Genomic DNA, 20,405 nt, shown 5'->3' with positions numbered 1-20,405 from the left:
TTAATCTAAACAACAGCCATATGGCGCAGTTTCTTTCATTATCACCCTATTAAAATAAGCAAAGGGAAGCTTAGAGAGTCTATGTAACTTTGCCAAGGCCAAATACCTGGTATGTGAGTGGGTGACCATCTGACTCTGTACCTGAGCTGGTAATCGTTATACTGGGATGCTCTCAACAGAAGTAAATGGTTAAAATGTCAGGACAATTTTTTATGTCTACTTGAAATTGGAAAATAACTTGGCAAAGCCTGTGGCTATCCAGTCAGCAATAACCATATGTAGTCGTTACATGCGATGTAAAGATTCAGATAGGAAACATTAAGACCATCTCCTCTGATTTCATTGACCTGAGATTTTTCCTTCCTGGGGCGTTTTAGGGGGTTGAGAAGGGTTATAGAGGACTGTTACTTACTGCTGCTCCCTCATATTAAATCTCTAGTTAATCACAGCTTTCCCAACCTCAAGAAGACCCAGCCCTCAGCAACCATCTGACAACTGTCAACCAGGAAAAGCATATTTTTGGTGCCACAGGTTTAGAGGAACTTGTTAAATGTAAACACCCACTTTGTTTTCATTCTGTGGAATAGGTAGAAAGGGGCAGGGAGTTTCCAGGGTTGATTCAAACAATATTGACAGAACTACTTACCATCTGATACAGACATGTATAAAACTTAGTTCTTTTATACATATTTGGCATCAAATATTAGAGTCAAAATTCGTTTTTAAGATACTGTTACATGTTCTGATGGTTCATAGGAAATTAGTCTAAGTGTTGTATATGTATACTCAGTCTAGTCTATGGCTTATAACTTTTTTTTTCAGATTACAGTGTTCTTATACTATTTTCTTTTAGATCACAGTGTACTTATTGGAAAAAAAAGGAAATGGCTAAGAACAGTGTATATATGATGACAACTTATATGCATTTTTATTATATAATTCTTAGTTCTGTCAAAAATATGGCAATCTTTGTAGAATTAAAAAATTGGGCAATTATTATATATTTCTTAAAAATTTTGGTTATAATTGCCCTGAAATCATTTAGCATATATTAACAAAACCCTTCTATTCATGCGGGCCTTTTCCTGGAGAATGGGAAAAATTTAAAGTCAATGGAAATATAAAAATGTATTGAAGATTAAATATGCAGCTAATTCTCCTGGATTTTGGATTCACTGTATATGTTCATATAACAAATTTAAAAATTGGATTGTTTTATAGGTTTCTTATACTGCTAATTTTTTGTATCATATTATCATAGGAGACCTTTGATCAATAAATGACAGATATTTGTTTATACTGAATCTTTATTATGTACATTACCTCATAATTAATTGTGAAAATAAAGTTTATTGTTTCTAACAGGAAAAAATAAAAAGATAAAAGCTGATTTCAAATAATACAGGAAGATGTACTTGATGCAATTAATTTTTTTTTCATCATTTCTTAATTCAATGTGGTTGTATTTTATTTTTTTTTGTTTTGGGTTGGGGATATGCAACCGAGATTCTTCATCTCTCCTCATGTAAACTGTAAATACCTTGCATTGGCATATTTAGTAAACTCTTTTAACAAAAATAAATAGATAGATAGATAGATACCTTGCATTGGCATATTTAGTAAACTCTTTTAACAAAAATAGATAGATAGATAGATAGATAGATAAGAAAGACAGGGGATCCTTTAAAGTTGAAAAACAAGGACCATGAGTAGGAGTAGCCCCTACCCGGCCAGCACTGAGAGCGGGCACCTGGGTGCTTCGTTCCCTGGGCGCCCCTCCTCTGTGCTTGTTGGCTCTGACTCTCCTCCAGCCTCCTGCTGCCCTTTCCCTTGAAGTCCTCGTCTACCTTCTCATTCTTTGACTTAAGAATAATTAGTTCCCAAAGGACAAGAGCTACAGCTTCTTTTTGTTTGTATAGCAGATTTGTACACTGAAAGTTCTCAGTAAATGTTTGTAATTATTAAATTGAATGTTGGAATAGGAAGGACAAAGAGCCTAAATTTTTTTTTTTTTAAAAACCTGTTGATTTGCCAAGGGATTCTCTTCTTTGTATTTAATTTTTCACAGGTACTGAGGTGGCTATTTTTTTCTTGGCTTGACAGGCCGTTTGGGTACAAACACCTGTGGTTTTATGCGTGATTGTGCCTGGTTAGAAGCCTCATTGCTTTTGTTTTCTTTCCTGTCCCCTCCCTGATTAGGTTGGAGGCGTGGCATCTGGACTCAATCATGTTATCACCAACGACCTGACTGCCCAGAGGCTGCTGCACGTGAAGGGTCGGAGAGTGGTCAGGGCCACAGAAGTGCCCCTGAGCTGGCGCAGTTTCAACAAGGGGGACTGCTTCATCATTGACCTTGGCAGTGTAAGTTTTATATGCACATGTGGACATCAAAAGAAAAGTAAATTGTCTTCAGGTCAAATCTGATGTTCATGTCAAGGAAGATAATTGTTTTTTCTACACACTGAAAAGAGGTCATGTTGATGAGAGATGCAATCATATCACGCAAGTAATTGGCTAGTGTTTAAATGGCACAAAGTAGGACTTCAAAGTTTTTATTTTCTTTGCCAGGTTGAGAATGGCATAGTGATTTAGTTCTTCCTACCATAGAACAGAAATTGAATAATTTTTTTCATATATTTCCCCTTCTTTCTGAACAGAGCTTCCTCTAATTATTTTTGTCTCTAATTGTGTATGGGAAAACATTGCTTGAGGGGAAAATTGATTCCCCCAGAGAGCAAAAGTTCTAGAGTTTCAAATGGGCACAGTATGAGTCTAAGCAGTCTGCCCAAAGAGTTATGGGCAATTTCCCTTACACACATACATACACTCAGATATGTGCCACACTACTTGACACTTTTTTAGGTATCTTTGGTTATTAGAAGAACAGGCACAAGTACGACTATCAGTTATCATCCTAATTGGATGGGCAATGGTATATCTTCTTCGAAGAAAAGAGGTATACTTACAAATTATTATTATTGTGACAAAGAAGTATTATTTGGAGGTCTGCTGCTAGACTCTGGTAGGTGTATATAAGTTGTGTCTTTATATCTTTGTAAGGTTTTAAAAGTAGAAATAAAGGGCATTTCCTATCACTGCAAAGCCATGTGCAAAGGCAGAAAAGGCAGGAAAGCACAGAGCTGGTTAATGACGGCCTTCTCCTTTTCCTCGCGATTATCATTCTCATCACATCCCATAAATCTGCATTCACATCATCAGCCCTAACATTTCTGGGCTGAGCATTGTACAGAGGCTTGAACTGACCTGCATGGTTCAGTTAGCACGAGGCATGGACGGGCGGTGGAACGTGTTCAAGGTTGTGCAGTCAGTAAACGGTGAAGCCAGGATTAGACCCTAGGTCCAGTGTGCCGATTCCCACCAGAACATTTTGTTTCATCGCTGCTTCTTGGGCAGTATTTTGGGGGAAAGCATCAGACAGAGGCCAAAAGAGTTTATTTATGCATAGAGAAAGGACACTAAAGATTTTGAAAATGAAGCTACACAAAATTCTGTCTAAGCATTATTTATTTAGCGGCAGCACAGAGATTCCATGCGCTTAGTTATAAATGGTTTGGAAAATGACCCCAAGCTATAAATCTCATTGCATTCTCAAAATTAGGTTACACCTATGGTTTTGTTACCGCTAATATATAATTGAGCTGTCTTGGATCACACCAGCTTGTGTGCACAGCTGAGATCATAATACGCCCAAAGTAAAATTCTTGGAATCACACTTAGACATCTGCACCCGGAACGGCAGCCCTCTTACCCCGCATCTCGCACGTTCATGAAAAATTCCTTTCCCACTTTAAATGCTACCCCAGTCCCTTCACCAGGCCCAACTACCAGTGCCTCAGATCAAGGCAGAAAACAAATTCTGTTTCATCCCCCCATTCCCCTGCGACCGAAACCACCATTTAAACAGATGGATGACCGCATGTGTCATCGGGCCACACAGTCCCCAGAACAGCGACACCCTGTCTCTCAAGGCCTGGGCACAGTCATTAATCATCTGTCTTAACTTTCATCTCAACCACTTACATTTTAGAACCTTTTATCCCCTTTTTAAAGAACTTTTACATATAAGGTGGTATTTTTCATAGAAAAAGGGGGTTACTTGTTTTTTATTCAGCTTTACTAGTTTTAGGTTCTCACCTATAAAAGTTAGGCATTTGATTAGATCATCTCTAGGGCCCCTAAGTGAGAGATACTACATTACAGTGGTAATGTAATTTATCACTGCCACCACTTAAAAATATTATTTCCTTTCTAAAGAAACACATTATGGGTAATGTACTTGCTCTATAAATGCAGCAATCCCTTTATCATGAATAGTGTTGAATTCAACTTTTCAGCTATCTCCTCTTTGGTATTGAGCAAGGCTTTAACCTCTTTGAGCTTTAACTCCCCTTCACTTAATTTTTTTATCTTGACTCTGGTTTCTAATGGCATTTGAAACCTTCGCTGGCTATGATGCAGTCTCATGTGATACACAGTCACATCTGGAAATGACAGTTATCATCCCAGCTTCACAAGAGGAAAAAAAGCCTTAGAATGTGTGAGTAAGTCACTTGCATTGATACAGGTTGAGTGAGGACCTGGGATAGGATCTGGGTTTTTCTACCCCTAGTTCCCATCTTTTTCACTACACTAAGTGAACTTAGCAGTATATAAAGTGGTATAGCTCTCTAAAAGAATATCTTGTAACAGTTTCAGAGTCTGCTAAATCAGAATTGAATATGTCTAACCTGGCTTAGAATTCACTGAAAGTAATACTATTAGTGAAATCATTTATTTTGTTGAACAAGTATGAATTGAGTTTCCACAATGGGCTAACAGTTGGGTGCAGTGGAAGGTTGTCATTCTAGTGATGAATGCTCCCTTCCCATAGGTAAGGCTGCCCAGTGGGTATATGACCCACAAATCCAGGCTCATAAAAAAGGGACAAGGTCTCTTTTATGAGGTTCAAGGACCTTCATCTGTTTAATAGAAAACTATCCTTATTTTATATAGTTAATTATCTTTAATAGCCCTCAAGTTGCCACTTGATCTCATGCCTGGTTGGAGACATTTGGAATGACTTTGTTGCAGAGATCCCAGAGTTCGATGAACTCTTCTGTTGTGAAAGTTTCCTATACCACAAAGGGATAACCCAGTAGGAATCAAGCACTGGCTTACCAAGAACATTGGAACAAATACCATATGATCTGTCTTTATGTTAAATAACCTTCAACCAGTTGGTACATTGCCAAAAAATTACTTACTGATGATAAGATATTGTAGTTACTGTAGTGACTTCATTTTTGGGTGTGTCAGAGAAGGCTAAGAAGGTATGGAATCAAAATTCTACCGTAACATTTTAACCTGAGTTAATTATTTTGTGACCACTTTCTGCTTTAGACAGCACAAAAGGAGTCTGCTTTAGACAGCAGTTTTCTTCACGTTTGTTTGAATTACTCAGGTATGAAAAAGGCAGGTTAGACATCTGAAGCTGTCTCCCAGCTAAAGCCAGCTGGCCAACATGAAGGTTATCGATTTAACATAAATCCTATGCCTTGATTGTGTTTGAGGGAAGTTGGCTTTTTTGATAAATAATCACTAGTATTAATATGATATGCCATATACCTTAAAAACATTTACTATGATAGGATTTGAGACTACAGTAAGCACCCCCAGTATATGACAATGTAACCTCCTCAGCCTAAAGCATAAGATTGTAAAATTATCTGTTTAGTCACTTTAAATACTACCAACATTTCAGAGAATAACTTGGGTAAGTTGTCTTATATTTAGTATGTTTCCAGAAAATAATGTAAAACAGAATTGGATGTCAGCAATTTGGAATTTACTAAATCTTTGGAAAATGCTTTTGAACCACATATTTTGATGTTGGTGAATTTGTATATCATTATTTCCTCACTATTTTTAAAGATCTGGAGTATTTGTAGACATTAATAAAATCACATGTAAATATACTGTAACAAAACATCCATAAATAGAGACTGTGACTGAATGATAATGAAAAAAAGCCCATACTCTCAAAGTTTGGCACCTGGAGTTAACTCCCTTAGAAATAGATGCCCAAGTCAGCCACTAGTGGAGAATTAGATTTCACAGAGTGGTGAGTTCTGCGTGTCCTGTTCCCTTGTTAACTTGTTTGGTCAGTTACGCAGCTTTGCCCTACTCCACTTGCTATTTATAATCTATCACCCCTGTCTCGTTGTTCAGTCACGCTGCTTTGGAAAAGCCGTCTGCACTTCCTCATTTCCCGGTTGGTCTTCAACCCATGTTTTCTGACTTTCACTCCCACTGTTCCTTTGAAATGGTTCTTCCTGTGGGCATATTGCCTTCTGACAGATCCAGTTGACATTTTGATCATTATCCACTTGTCCCCTATGCTGTCATTGACACACTTGATTACTCCCTTCTCTGTAAGCCTCACTACTCCCCTAGCCCCCTGGCTCCCCTCCCTTTCAAGCCACTCTTTCCATTCTTCTGAACATGGTCTGCCCACACCCTCAAGGTTTTTGTGTTTTTTTTTCAGGATTCCACTTGGATCATAGCTCTCTGTACATTCTTCCTGAGCAAACTCGTCTTCCCCCAAAGTTTCAAATACTGACCCACTGGTAAATCTTAAATGTATAGCCTGGTGACAACCTCTCCCTTAGCCAGGATTTCTAACTACTTCCCAAATACTTTAGCTTATGTGCATCATGGGAACCGCAAACATGACAAGTCTAAAAATGGAACTCATCAACTTCACCCTCTCATTCCAAAATGACTTCTCCTTATTGTCCTTGTCTTGGGAATAGTGCCACCACTCATTCAGGCCTTCAAACCCCAAATCCAGAAATCATCCTGACAATCTCTCCACAATGCTGCACGTACAGTCAATCACTGCACCTAGTCTGTTCTTTTTCCTAAGCGTCTTTTGAGTCCTTCCTGTCCTCTTCACCACCACAATACCCCATGCATGGTATTTCCCCTAAGTTGTCATGCTTTTGCTTTTGAGCACATTGTTTCTCTGTCTAGAATACTCTCCCCACCCTCATCCCCTTTCTACAGCAAACATCCTCTTACCATCTCATCCTTAAATTTTCAACTCAGATACTGCCTTCTTTACAATGTGTTCCCTGGCTTCTTCTCCTACCACTGCCCCGTGTCACACTCTGTAGAATTCAGCACACCCTGTCTTAACTTTCTTATCAAAACGCAGAGACTTGCCTCTAGCACTCTTCACATTGCCTGTTTGTTCACTTACTAGCCTCACTTCCTCACGTGGTTCCTAGTATATGGCCCGGAACTTAATATCACTCAACAAATGTTTCAACAGATAGATAGCTGTCCATCATAAAACAGTCTCAGGCAGTCCTGTGCATAAAGGTGCACTTTTTTTTCCATCTATAACTTAATCTGACTTTATTGTCAAGCTGCCAATTCCACTGAAAGGTTTACAATGAAATAATCTTGCCCCGCCAAGGCGAAATTTGTTTACCATTAAAGCAATTCAGACTTACCCCACCCATAGCCTTCCCTGTCCCGCAGGTTAGATGCATGTGGATATTATGACCTGGGCATGGGGTCAGGTTGAGAATGGAAGTGTGAGTCTGGTGTGCAGTGGCCAGTCTTCACCCCTCTCGAACTTTTATTGAAGCGTAGCCATTTTATTATTTCTGAGCTTTGAGCTTTGGCCTCTGCCCCGAGACATTTGTTGGAAAATACCCATGGTCTTACTTTGGTCTTCTGATCTGCTTAAATATCCACTGCCAGACCCCTTCTGGTTCTGCCAGCTACCCTTCCTCCCCCACCCCTCCCTCTCCCAGCTCAGGAATTCTGCTTCAATTTTCCCACGCCTCACTGACGTTGTGGGGACACTGTAGCCACGTTGCTCCAACTGCCTAGACACTGCCTACAGTCAGTTCTGCTCTAATGTTCAGGATCATGGATGAATGTACGGCAAATATGTTGAAGGGAAAGTACCGAGCTCTATTCAAACTTTCTTTGCACCTGATAAAATTTCCTGGTTCTCCTGTAATCTCCTGCCATTCTATTCTTGGGCCTGACAAACTAGTCTTACACCATTTCACATTGTCACCTACTCCGTAGTTCCTGCCATATACTCTGGCCCCTAAGGCCAAGACTGGTTCTTGATATGCAAAACCAGCGTTATAGACTGAATTCTCACTCTTTCCCCAAAAACTTTAACAAAATCAAGGTTCTTGTAAATTAAAATGGTATTGGCTTTCAAACTTTTATCTCCGTTATGACTTTAAAATGCTTGTTTTAAAATGAAAAACTGAGCAAAATCTTTGTCCTGGATAACTTTATCCTTACCCTAAAGTAGTGCATTCCCCTAGATTTATGAGGGGAGAGCCATGAGGTAACAAGAAAAGATAATGGGGAAGATAAACCTCATCTTAAATCTCTAAAAATTTACCTTCAATGAAAGTAGGAATGAATGGCATTTATTATGTGCTTAGTATGTGTTGGGCACATGGAGGCTAAGTGTGAAAACTAGATAGCCTTTGACCTCTGGGTGCTGTCAATTGTGGGAGCCACAGTCACCTATACAAGTCAGAGTATTTCACATTACAATCATTTGGATGTTTTTAACATACTGATGCTTGTAATTTGATCTTTAGGAGTCTGATTTTAAAACTTTGGGATGGGACTTTGGTGTAAGTACTTTTAAAGCCCCATCCCCAGGTTATTACAATGTACAATGAACCCTGAGAACCACTTCAATATAGGAATGTCTAAAGGTCCTGGAACCTTCAGAGATTATCGGCTTGAAGAACCAATGAGTCAGTTAAAAATAGCTACATCAACTTATGTGGCTAGCAGACTTGGTTTTTGATAAACTGCGATGATAAAACTTCCGGGGTGTGCCCAATACTTAGACTGTGGAGAGAACATAATTTCATCTGCTCTCACTGTCACTGCACAAAGAAGCTTCCAAAGTTGTCCCCTGGTCCCAGTAAGTGACATGACTACCAGCAGCTAACCTGAAATTGTCCGTCACTCCCCCTTTCCCTGAAGGACATTTCGATCAGTCTTGTAGGGTTTAACCTAATAAATATCCCTCAGTTCTTTTCCTCTCTGTCACCACTGCTCTGCCCTAGTTCACATTGCAATTGCTTCCTTGCTGGTCGCCAGGCCAGCAGTGGCCCTGCATACTCACTCCATCCATCTCCCATCCTTTAGCCAGAGGCATTTTTTTTTTAAACACATATATGCCATTGAGTTGGCTCACCTGTGAACAATAGAATAGAATGTAAATTACTGTTTGTTTATCCAAAAACCAAAAAGAAAATCATGTCTTACAGTTTTGAAATTAAAAAAAAAATGTAGATTACTAGAGGTATCGCACAAGTCATTATCATTTTTTAAGCTATGTTTAGAAAATGTCCAGCCTAGAGGGATATCTGAATGAATTCTATAGTTGGTTTATTAGATCTAAAAGAAAACTGAACATGGCAAAAAAATAAAATAAAATAAAGCCAGTAGAATCAAGGAAGAGGACTAGGTATGGTCCCCCTTCTCCTTTAATAAATTTTTACATGTATTTAGAGTAAGTAACTTAGAAAGGACAAAAGAGTGGATAGTCTATGATGAATTCTTTGCACGTGTTATGAGTCAACATCACATTGGCTCTTTGGGGTGTTCCTTTAAACTCAGAATCTGAAACCTTGCTTTCCTTCAAGTGGATCACTGACTATTGTTTTATTTTTGCTCTTATTTCCTGTCCCCAAAATGAGGGTTGGCTGCATTTTGATGTTTTACTAGTTAACCCTGACTACACATTTTACTGGAAATATTAGAAAACTCTAGTTTGCTCCCAGTATGGTTGTTTCTATACATATTACTCACTTGCTTATATGTCTTGTTCTAGTGGACCACATTAATTGCCAGTAACAGATGGTCTTTATTTTCTATTTCTTCCTTTTCTAATTTTCCAAAGAATTTTTGTTGCCTTTAAGAGTGTGTGTATCATGAGTTAACTATAGTTAAACAAACTTCTACTAGACAGTGTTCATGGGCTATATGTACATCAGCATATAGCAGCCAAAATTTAAATAGACTTCATTCTGAATTGAATGGATACCTCCAAATTTACGGGGGTTGGGAGGAAGGGGTTATGACCTTTTTTAAAGAAATATAACTTTTAGTGTTGAGTTGTTAACGTCTTTAGGATCATAGAGAGTAAATAGTTTCCTCCAATGTTGTGTTTGCATTACAGTTTTCCATGTCTAGTACACTTATGTCAGGTTTATGAAAGGTATTTCTTCTAAATCCCCATAAAGTATTATAAATAAAACAACTTAAATTATAATGAAAATAATTTTGTAATAATACAGCTCTACCTACCTCATCAGTTCAGATATTTCTTAGTTCTGTGAAGAATATCTTTTTTTTGCAGCCCACGCCCCTTATGAAAAAGGTTAAGTTGAATTATAGAGAGAATTTTTTCAAGCATGGTGCTGGTTAAATACAAAGTTTCCTTGTGCACAAAGTGGTGAAGTAGTCTTAACCACCTCTCTCTAAATAGAGTAAGGGTTGAGCAGTACAGTCTATTAATAGTACAACACACATGTATTTCAGCACAGTAGAGCTCTGTTAAAATGAGATGCCCTAAACACATTATCCACACCTGATGGGATATAAATTGCTCAAATTTAATGAGTTGCTAAAATTTAAGATTTTAAAGCACATTTAAGGGTGCTGCTGCCACAATTTAATGAATTATATTTGCATAAAAATTCATTAGCATTGAATGAAAAGGCTGTTTTAATTAATATGACTTTAAATAGTTCTGGCTTTTAGCAATTTATAATTAGAATCCATTTTTTATTGCATTTCTTGTCTGAATTAACCATTGAAAATTAAGTCTTGTAAATAAGATGTCACTTTTATTGAAATAGCACAGGATTAGGTGAAAATAAGAGGAAGCATAACACAAAGCATTCATTTTGGTGCTCAGTAGGAAATCTTTCATAACTCTTTCTTGAGTGATTTAGTCATCTTTGAGTTAAAGGGAAAACTTCACTCTGAAAAGTTTTGTTTCTTAGATATGTTTTTGCTATTTTAAAGGGAGAAACTATGGTCTCTAAGCAATGGTCAGGAATATTTACTATAATTAAATTAATCTGCGAATTGATACTGCACATAAAAATTCCCATCCCAAAGAAATATTGAAGAAAATATTCTGGGATCCATACAATATTATAAATTCTACATTAAATAATAATTATGTTTGTAAAATTATCATCTATAACCCATTTGTAACACATTTCTCAAGCTTCCATAATACTTTACAGGTGCTAATAAAATTTTGTATAATTTTATAGAATCTCTTTGAAGTAGATAAGAGGTCATTATACAACTAAGGTTTGAAGAACAAACACCTGTTAGATGCCTGTATAAATACAGAGCAAGTCATTAATGAAAGTTGCTAACAAGTCTGAGAAATCTAGAGAGCTAATTTCTGATCTACCTACTAAATTTCACTATAGTATAAATATTAGAACTTTGCTTTCTCAGGACTGCTGGGAAAAGAATTATTTGCAAAATCACATGGAATGAGCTAGGAAAGGCATCAGAGCTAAGAGCCTAGATGTATTCAGGAGGGTAGCTTGCTTAGCAGCATTAGATAATTAGATGTTAGAGGTGCCCTGTAATTTGTACCAGGTGCAAGGTGCTCAGTAATGCCAGCAGATGATCTCAGACCTGGGTGAATGCTCGAAACACCTGAGGATTGTTCAATAAATATACCTGAGATTACCTAAGGGTAGGGCTCAGATATCTGTATTTTCAAAAATCACCTTCCTTCCTAGCAAAAACAATCATACAAAAGAAAGAAGGGCAGCCAAATTGGAAAGGAAGAAGTAAAACTGTCATTATTTGTAGATGAGATGATACTATGTAGAGAGAATCTTAAAGATTCCACCAAAACACTATTAGAACTGATAAATAAATTCAGTAGAGGAGCAAGATTCAAATATTCAGAAATCAGTTCCATTTTTATACACCAATAATAAATTAACAGAAGGAGAAATTAAGAAAACAATTCCCATTTACAATTGCATGAAGAATACCTACAAATAAATGTAACAAAGAAGTTAAAAGACCTGTACATGAAGAATTATGACATTGAAGAAAGAAATTAAAGAAGATATGAATAAATGGAAGCATATAACATTCTTATGGATAGGAAGAATTAACATTGTTAAAATGACAGTACTACCTAAAGTAATCCATACAGATCAATGCAATTCCTATCAGAATACCAATGGCATTTTTCAAAGAACTAGAACAAATAATTCTAAAATTTATATGGAACCATTAATATCTCAAATAGCCATGGCAATCTTGAGAAGGAAGAGCAAAATTGGAAGCATCATACTACCTGATATCAAACTATACTACAGGGTCATAGCAATCAAAACAACCTGGCACTGGCATAAAAACAGACACCTAGATCAATGGAGCAGAATAAAGAGACCAGAAATAAACCCATGCCCATAGAGTCAATCTATGACAAAGGAGTCAAGAATATACAATGGGATAAAGACAGTCTATTCAATAAATGGTGTTGGGAAAATGGACAGATACATGCAAAAAGATGAAACTAGACCATTTCTTACACCATATACAAGAATAAACTCAAAATGCGTTAACAACTTAAATGTAGACCCAAAACCATAAAATTCCGAGAAGAAAACATAGACAATAACTTCTTCGACATTGCTCTTACTAATATTTTTTGGATATATCTCTTTGGGCAAGGGAAACAAAAGAAAAATAAAACATTGAATTACATGAAAATATAATAAAAGTTTGGAAGCCATCAACAAAACAAAAAGACATCCTACTGAATTAGAGCAGATATTCACCCATGACACATCCAATAAGGAGTTAACCTCCACAATTTATAAAAACCTCTTACAACTTAACACCAGAAAAGCCAAACAATCTAATTAAAAAATGGGCAGAGGACCTGAATAGACATTTCTGCAAAGAGGACATGCAGATGGCCAATAGGCATATGAAAAGTTGCTCAACATCACTAATCATCAGAGAAATGCAAATTAAAACCACAGTGAGATATCACCTCACACCTGTCAGGATGGCTGTCGTCAGTAAATCAATAAGTAACAAGTGCTGGTGGGTATGTGGAGAAAGGGGGACCTTCGTGCACTGTGGGTTGGATTGCAAATTGTTGCAGCCACTGTGGAAAACAGTATGAAGCATCCTTAAAAAATTAAAAATGGAATTACCTTGTGACCCAGCAATCTCACTTCTGGGTATTTATCTGAAGAAATCCAAAACAGTAATCCAAAAACATGTACATCCCTATGTTTATTGCAGCTTTATTTACAATAGCTGAGTTATGGGAGCACCTAAGTGCCTGTCAGTAGATGATTGGATAAAGAAGAGGTGGTCCATATACAGAATGGATTTACTCAGCCATAAAAATAATGAAATCCTACCATTTGCAACAGCATGGATAGACCTAGAGGGTATTATACTAAGTGAAGTAAGTCAGAGAAAAACAACTACCATAATATGATTTAATTTGTGTGTGGAATCTAAAAATCAAAATAAATGAACAAATAAAACAAACAAACTCATAGATACAGGGAACAAACAAAGTTGACAGATGGGAAGGAAGTTAGGGGGCTGGGTGAAAAAGATGAAGGGATTAAGAAGTACAAATCGGTAGTTACAAAATAGGCACAGGCATGTAAAGTACAGTTTAGGGAATATAGTCAATAATATTGTAAGAACGATGTATGGTGCCACAGGCATACTGGGTTTACGGTGGTGTAGGGATCACTTCATAAGTTATATTAACATCTAACCACTATGCTGCACACCTAAAACCAATATAATACTGAAAGTTAACTGTAATTGAAAAATAATTTTTTTAAAAAAATCGCCTTCCTACTCCATCACCTGATTTCAATGCTCAGTGATTAGGGGTTGACTGATCATTGGGAATCATGTATCCTTACTCTTTGTAACTGCTAACCTGGTTACGATATTCAAAGTGCTTCCAAACGTGAGCCCAGATGCCCAGATGGAGAGAAAGGTTAGGGAGGAAACATTAGAAGTGCACAATTCTCTTAAAAACTGAAAAGAAATGCCCCTTAACCATGTTGAATAACTAAATCAAATTCAAGAGGGATTGCAAAGCATAGTCCTTTATTTTACTTCTTATAAAGGCTTGTATTTTTAAAACATATACTTTACTATTAAAGAGGAATGTGGAATAGTTCAGTCAGGAACGGGTTCGGGTGAGGGTGTGAGGGCGGTAGCAGTACGTGGTTCAGAGTGGTAGCCCCAGGGTCTGGAAGAGAGCCTGCCTCATTTTAGGCAAGCAGTAAATTACCTTTGAATAAAGAAATAATTCTGGACTGGAAATTCTTGTAATCAGAGAAAAGAGCGAGTCTTTGAGCCTTGTGTACACTTTTATGTTGCCGTTATTAATTTACTTGTTCTTTTAAAAACTGCAAACATGAAGTCACGTAACCAGTAAGTGGCCACCAAGGTCTGTCTCCTTCATACTTAATCGCTGTGCTAACCTCCTCTTTAAGATAAACTAGATGAAATATGTGTGGAAACTTTTTAAAAACCAAATGTAGTAGACATATTACTAGCAATGATTGCCTACATATTTCTCCTGCTCATTTTCTCTTATTCATCTTTCTATCCCCAACATGTAGCTCATACTAGGCACCTAATAATGTGACTGACATTTCTTAAAAAAAGGAAAAAACACTGACTTAATACCATGAAAACTGAAAATTTTCTTTCTGCATATACATGACCATCCCCCGGTGTTAAAACTGTAATTTTTTAAAACTGTGTATTTTATTCTTGTTGGCATACCTCGGATAATTTTCTTTCGCAGTAATGGAACATTTTTCTTAATTTTTAACAACTGAAATGTAGTCTGCAATATCCTTGTAATGACATTTACATAGCCATATTTCTGTAGATGGAAAGCTTTCTTGTTTCTTTGTTTTTTATCCCATGTTTGACTACTATAGAATAGATTCTTGGGAGTGAAATTTCCTGATTCTAAAAGCACATATAATTTTTTGATATGGTGCTAAACTGTGCTCAAACAAAAAAAGCCTTTCTAAAAGTTTATATAACTCACATTATATGTTGTATATGCGTTATATGCACCCCAGCTGGCTTAGGTACTATTAAACTTCTTTTTCTTATTTTTGTTAAACCACATTTAATGGAGAAAATGATATTTTGTTATTATTTTACAGTTATATCTCTATAGCTTCAGAACACTGTACCTAAGTGTAAAATATATATATATATTTAATATAAATGTCAGCTAATATCTATTTACTTTATAAAATATCAAACTATTCTGTTTCTATTTCTCTAAATTGCTATTGAAGTGTAACTTTGATATTTAAGTATTTATTTTTTCCTGTGTCATAATTTATATGTCTACTCTTCTGTTATTGAACATTTAGTGTCTAATTCCTCACATAGTAATGAAAACCCCTGTACAATATATGTGGGTGTGTTTTTCTTTATTAGAATAGTTTATTAACATAAATTTTCGATACTGGAAAAAATGCTTACTTTATAATGCTGAGAACAACAGAATAGAGAATGAGGTAATAATTAAGTACTAAATAAAATCATGTATACCTGAAAATAGATAATTTAAAAATATTTTAGTATTAAATGTATTGAAATAACATTGGCTAATAAAATTATATAAATTTCAGGTCCACACTTTATTATAAACCATCTGTATATGCTCACCACCTTAGGTCTGGTCTTCTTCTGTGACCTTATATTTTTATTTTTTATACCTTTTCTTTTTTTGGGAGTTAATCACAATGTGTATTACAACAGGCCTGAATGTCTGCCACATATTTCTGGGGTCAAAAGATCTGTCTCTTTCTTTTAGAAAATTTACCAGTGGTTTGGCTCCTCGTGCAACAAATATGAGCGTGTAAAGGCCAGCCAGGTTGCCATTGGCATTCGGGACAATGAAAGGAATGGAAGATCTCAACTAATTGTGGTGGAAGAAGGAAATGAACCACCAGAACTTATACAGGTAATGTGACTTAGGTTGTTTTGAAAGGCTACAACTTTTTCATTTTTAGTATTTTTAATTTTTTTTAATTTATTTTTTTGTTCAAATATATTTGTCTCCACCTTCCCACCACCACTTTCCCCCGCCCTCCTCCCCCATCTCCCTCCCTCAGTCCTTCCCCACTTTGGTTTTGTCCATGAGTCCTTGCTCTGTGTTCCTTGACTTGCCCCTTCCCTTCCTTTTCCCCGCGCCCCCTCCCTTCTTCCCTCTTGACTCTGTTGGTTTCTTTTTTCTTTCAGTGTTGCTGGTCGTATTTTCCTTGCAGCTTTGTTTTGTTGGTTATGTTCCACTTATAGGTGAGATCATATGGTATTTGTCTTTTACCCCCTGGCTTATTTCGCTTAGGATAATGCTCTCTAGTTCCATCCACGCTGTTGTAAAGTGTAGTAGTTCTTTTTTTCTTTCTGCTGCGTAGTATTCCATTGTGTAAATGTACCATAGTTTTTTGATCCCAATCATCTACTGATGGGCACTTAGGTTGCTTCCAACACTTGGCTATTGTAAATTGTGCTGCTATGAGCAATGGGATGCATAGGTTCTTTTGAATTGGCTTTTTGGGATTCTTAGGGTATAGTCCCAGCAGGCATGTGTGTGGGGCAAGATGTATGTGCATGTGTATGGGTATTAATTTTAACAAGTTTTCTGCTCCTTAGGCTGAGATTAGGAAAGAGGAAATATAGTTATCTAAGTCATGGTTCCAGGAAAGAAGATGGTCAAGACTGTTCTCTCACCATTGGTGTGGCTATTGGAGAAAGACTTGACCCTGTCTTCTGTGATATTCAAGGACAAATAGATAGGTGACTCTTTGGAGGCTTCCTATAAAAATATATTTTGGAAGAAAAAGTAGTTTATTCATCTAGGTTTCTTGACTTTTTTTTAAATGCAAGGATTTTTTTATTTTAACAAGTATTTCATTAAAAGAATTAAATAAAATCTTATACCAAAAGATTAAGTTACCAATATTTTTTAAATATTTCAATAATTTTAAACAAAGGATTAGAAGAAAGAAGCTTATAATTTTAGTACAATTGTTAAATTAATTTAAAAATTGTCTTCATGGCTGTTTATTACCTACATCATTTCCTTACCCCATTATACCAATCTTGGACATTATACCAATCTTCCATTATACCAATCTTCCTCCCTCCCCCAGCAGTCACCACACTGTTGTCCATGTTCCTGAGTCCTTTTTCCTTTTTCCTTTAAGTTTTGACCTATTGTTTTCCCCTTTAAGAAAACTGTGGTGAGTACCCGAGTGGGTATAGTGTATATATTCCCTTAAGTAGGGTCATCAGTCAAAGGGTAGGATCATATTCAGGTGTCTAGGTACATGCTGATGAGTTGATTCCCATTTATTCATTCAGCAAATATTTATTAAACTCCTAAAATGAGCCAGGAACTAAGTTTGCATCAAATACTGCTTCCTTCCATAAGCACTGAGATCCCTCATGAGTTTACTGAGCTCTGTCAGGATGTAATATTGTAAACTATTTTGAATATTTCCACATTTAATAGTAGCATATGGTATTTCCAAATTTTAATTTTTGTAATTTCCTTGAATAGTATGTAGTTTTCCCCAATGATTTTAGCTATTTGCATTTAAAGTTTCTTAAAGAGTATCTTATAAACATATTTTCTAAAAATTTTTTATTTAGAGCAATGTAACGTATTACAGTTACCTAATCCAATGTTAGCCTTTATAACCCAATGATCAAAAATTATATGAGATACAGATACCAATACAGATACAGATATAGATATAGTACAGTTTATTTTTAACCTACCAGATAATTACTCTTTTCTTTTTTTTTAGGGAGATGGTTTTTTAAAATTTAATCTTTACTGTATTTTTTTCCATTACCATTTAGTCCCCTTCTTCCTCCCTCCCCCCAGCACTCACCACACTGTTGTCCATGTCCCTGAGTCCTTTTTCCTTTTTGCTTCATCCCTCTGCCCCCTACTTCCTCCCACCCTTAGCTCCCATCCTGCTCTCCATCTACAAGTCTCTCCTCGTTTATATTTATGTGACTTTCAATGTTTTACTCTTTTAAAACTCTATAATAAATGTTCTTGTTCATAAAAAATTATATGAGATAATTGTGCTGATTACAATGTTTATAAACTTTATTGCTTTAATAATCACCAAACACCAATATTCAAATTCATGGTGTTTTAAAAATAATTTTGATTCAGTGGGAAGCCACTCATGGTCTAATGCTAAGAGAAAAGGCATAATATAAAAATTTATATACAATTTTATCTTAATATATGTTTATATTATAGTTATATATTCATATATACATATACAGGGTCCAGCCGAAGTAACGCCTGCTTGAGTGTGGTTGGTAGGGTACTTATATGGTATAGGGTACTAATATGGATGTAATAATATATAGTTTTAATGTAAACATTTCACCCAAAATGTCATATGGTATGCTTGAGTGATATTGTTATGTTACAGAATTACATGCTTATGATTTTGTAATAAAAGGTTATATAATAAAAAAGGGTGTTATTTGTGCTAAACCCTGTATATCTAAAAGAAATATCCTAAAACATTACCAATATTATCTTTGATTTTTTGGATATGGATGCTTGATATTTTCTTCATTTGTCCTTGTATTTTCAAATTTATTATAATAGATATATATTCCTTTTATAATCAGAAGGAAAAGGTCATCTTAAAAAATTTAGGAAAGGAAGGTTTTCAATAGAATAACATCGCTAATGAATTAGACCTTGCAGACTCTTCAAAACAAATTATTGACCTTTAATATTCTTTTAAGGCCTGTGTTCTAGGCACATAATCACCACCTAAGTCTTCTAATTCTTATATTTGGAAACAAAAGTCTATAAATAAGACGTATTTTGAGTCGATTGTAACTTTTTGTTTTGATAGTTTCAAAGCTATTCTTTTATAGAAATGGACTCAGGAACAGGCTTCATCCTTATACAGTGGGTGGTGGGTAGAGAGTTCATTACCTCTCAGACTGAGCTTTTTCATTATCATCTCGGGTCTAAGTAAGTCCCTTAATCTTTCATTGTCTCTGGTTCCTCTTTTGTAAAATGAGGGGTTGGACAAAGTGGCTTCCTATGGTCACTTTCAGTGCCAGTGACATGAAATTCTATCTTGTTTCTTAGGCAATCATCTGTGGTTAACTCTAATCATGTGTAGTGTGTTCCAGGAAATGACGCCACTGAGGTTGAGGCCTTAACTGTATATGTGTATATTTTCTTTCTCAGAGCTTGGAATAAGTTTAAACTGCCAGTTAATATATTATACTGTTAAAATAAGAAGATGCAAATATGAAGAAAAATACGTGTAAAATATAATTTTGACTATAAAATATTCAATGATAGGACTAAGGGACATACTGCTTAATATAAAATGCATGTTTATGTATGAGGGAATTTCCATTTGGTTTTTTTTTTTAAATCCTAGAAAATACATTGTTTCCATTGAATACATTCATTATATCCTCCATTATATTTGACAACTCTTACACAGTGAACTGAATTTTCAGTGAGGGTCTACTTTTTTCTTAAAAAACATTCAGTGGGCTTCTTGTTTTTATACCTGTTGTTTTGTAGCCTGGTCACAACATTTAGTAGTTTTGGTTTTTTTTTAAAGATTTTATTTATTTATTTTTAGAGAGAGGGGAAGGGAAGGGTGGGGGGAGAGAGAGAGACATCAGTGTATGGTTACTTCTCACATGCCCCCAAATGGGAACCTGGCCCAAAAGCCAGGCATGTGCCCTGACAGGGAATCAGACCTGCTACTCTTTGGTTCGCAGGCCAGCACTCAATCCACTGAGCCACACCAGTCAGGGAGACTTAGTAGTTTTTTAATGAATTAATTGTGCACCTGTGATAAACTAGTTTGTTTAGGTTTTCTTAATGTTGTACCTAACTATAACTGTAGAATTCAAGAGGTCATGAACTTTGTTGGGGGAAAAAAACACAGCTTTGTTTTCACTAACCTTGTAATGAAAATTTTCTCCCATTGTGAATTTAGTCAACAAATCAAAGTAGCATGTGCACTACCTGTGACTCTTCAGGTCAAATTATCATTTATTGCAAAATATTATTTGTTAATCACTAATTGAAAATTATGATAGAGATTACACCTGCTCTTCAGTAATATTATTTAATGGGTTAATGAAGACGCTCATATGTTACTTTATAGTTTGTTTTAAAATATATTTTGATATCTTGATAGTTGCATTCTAAAAAAATAGGTTTTCATTGTAGTACTTTGTGTTGTATT

The 20,405-nt window shown here is 36.0% G+C and overlaps 1 protein-coding gene across 1 annotated transcript in view; it reads left to right on the top strand.

The window, feature by feature from the left end:
* SCIN (scinderin) overlaps positions 1-20,405 on the top strand; it is a 78,425-nt gene that overhangs the window by 10,861 nt on the left and 47,159 nt on the right. Inside the window, exons 3-4 of the mRNA XM_054563846.1 lie at positions 2,200-2,361; positions 15,950-16,099. Coding sequence (XP_054419821.1) covers positions 2,200-2,361; positions 15,950-16,099 — 312 coding nt within the window. The remainder of the gene's footprint in view (positions 1-2,199; positions 2,362-15,949; positions 16,100-20,405) is intronic.

The sequence above is a fragment of the Pteronotus mesoamericanus genome, unplaced genomic scaffold (genome assembly GCF_021234165.1).
Source record: "Pteronotus mesoamericanus isolate MK-2021 breed Mesoamerican mustached bat unplaced genomic scaffold, CSHL_Meso_final scaffold_85, whole genome shotgun sequence".
Taxonomy (NCBI): Eukaryota; Metazoa; Chordata; class Mammalia; order Chiroptera; family Mormoopidae; genus Pteronotus; species Pteronotus mesoamericanus.
Note: the sequence above shows the minus strand (reverse complement) of the source record. Positions and strands in the feature narration are given on the sequence as shown.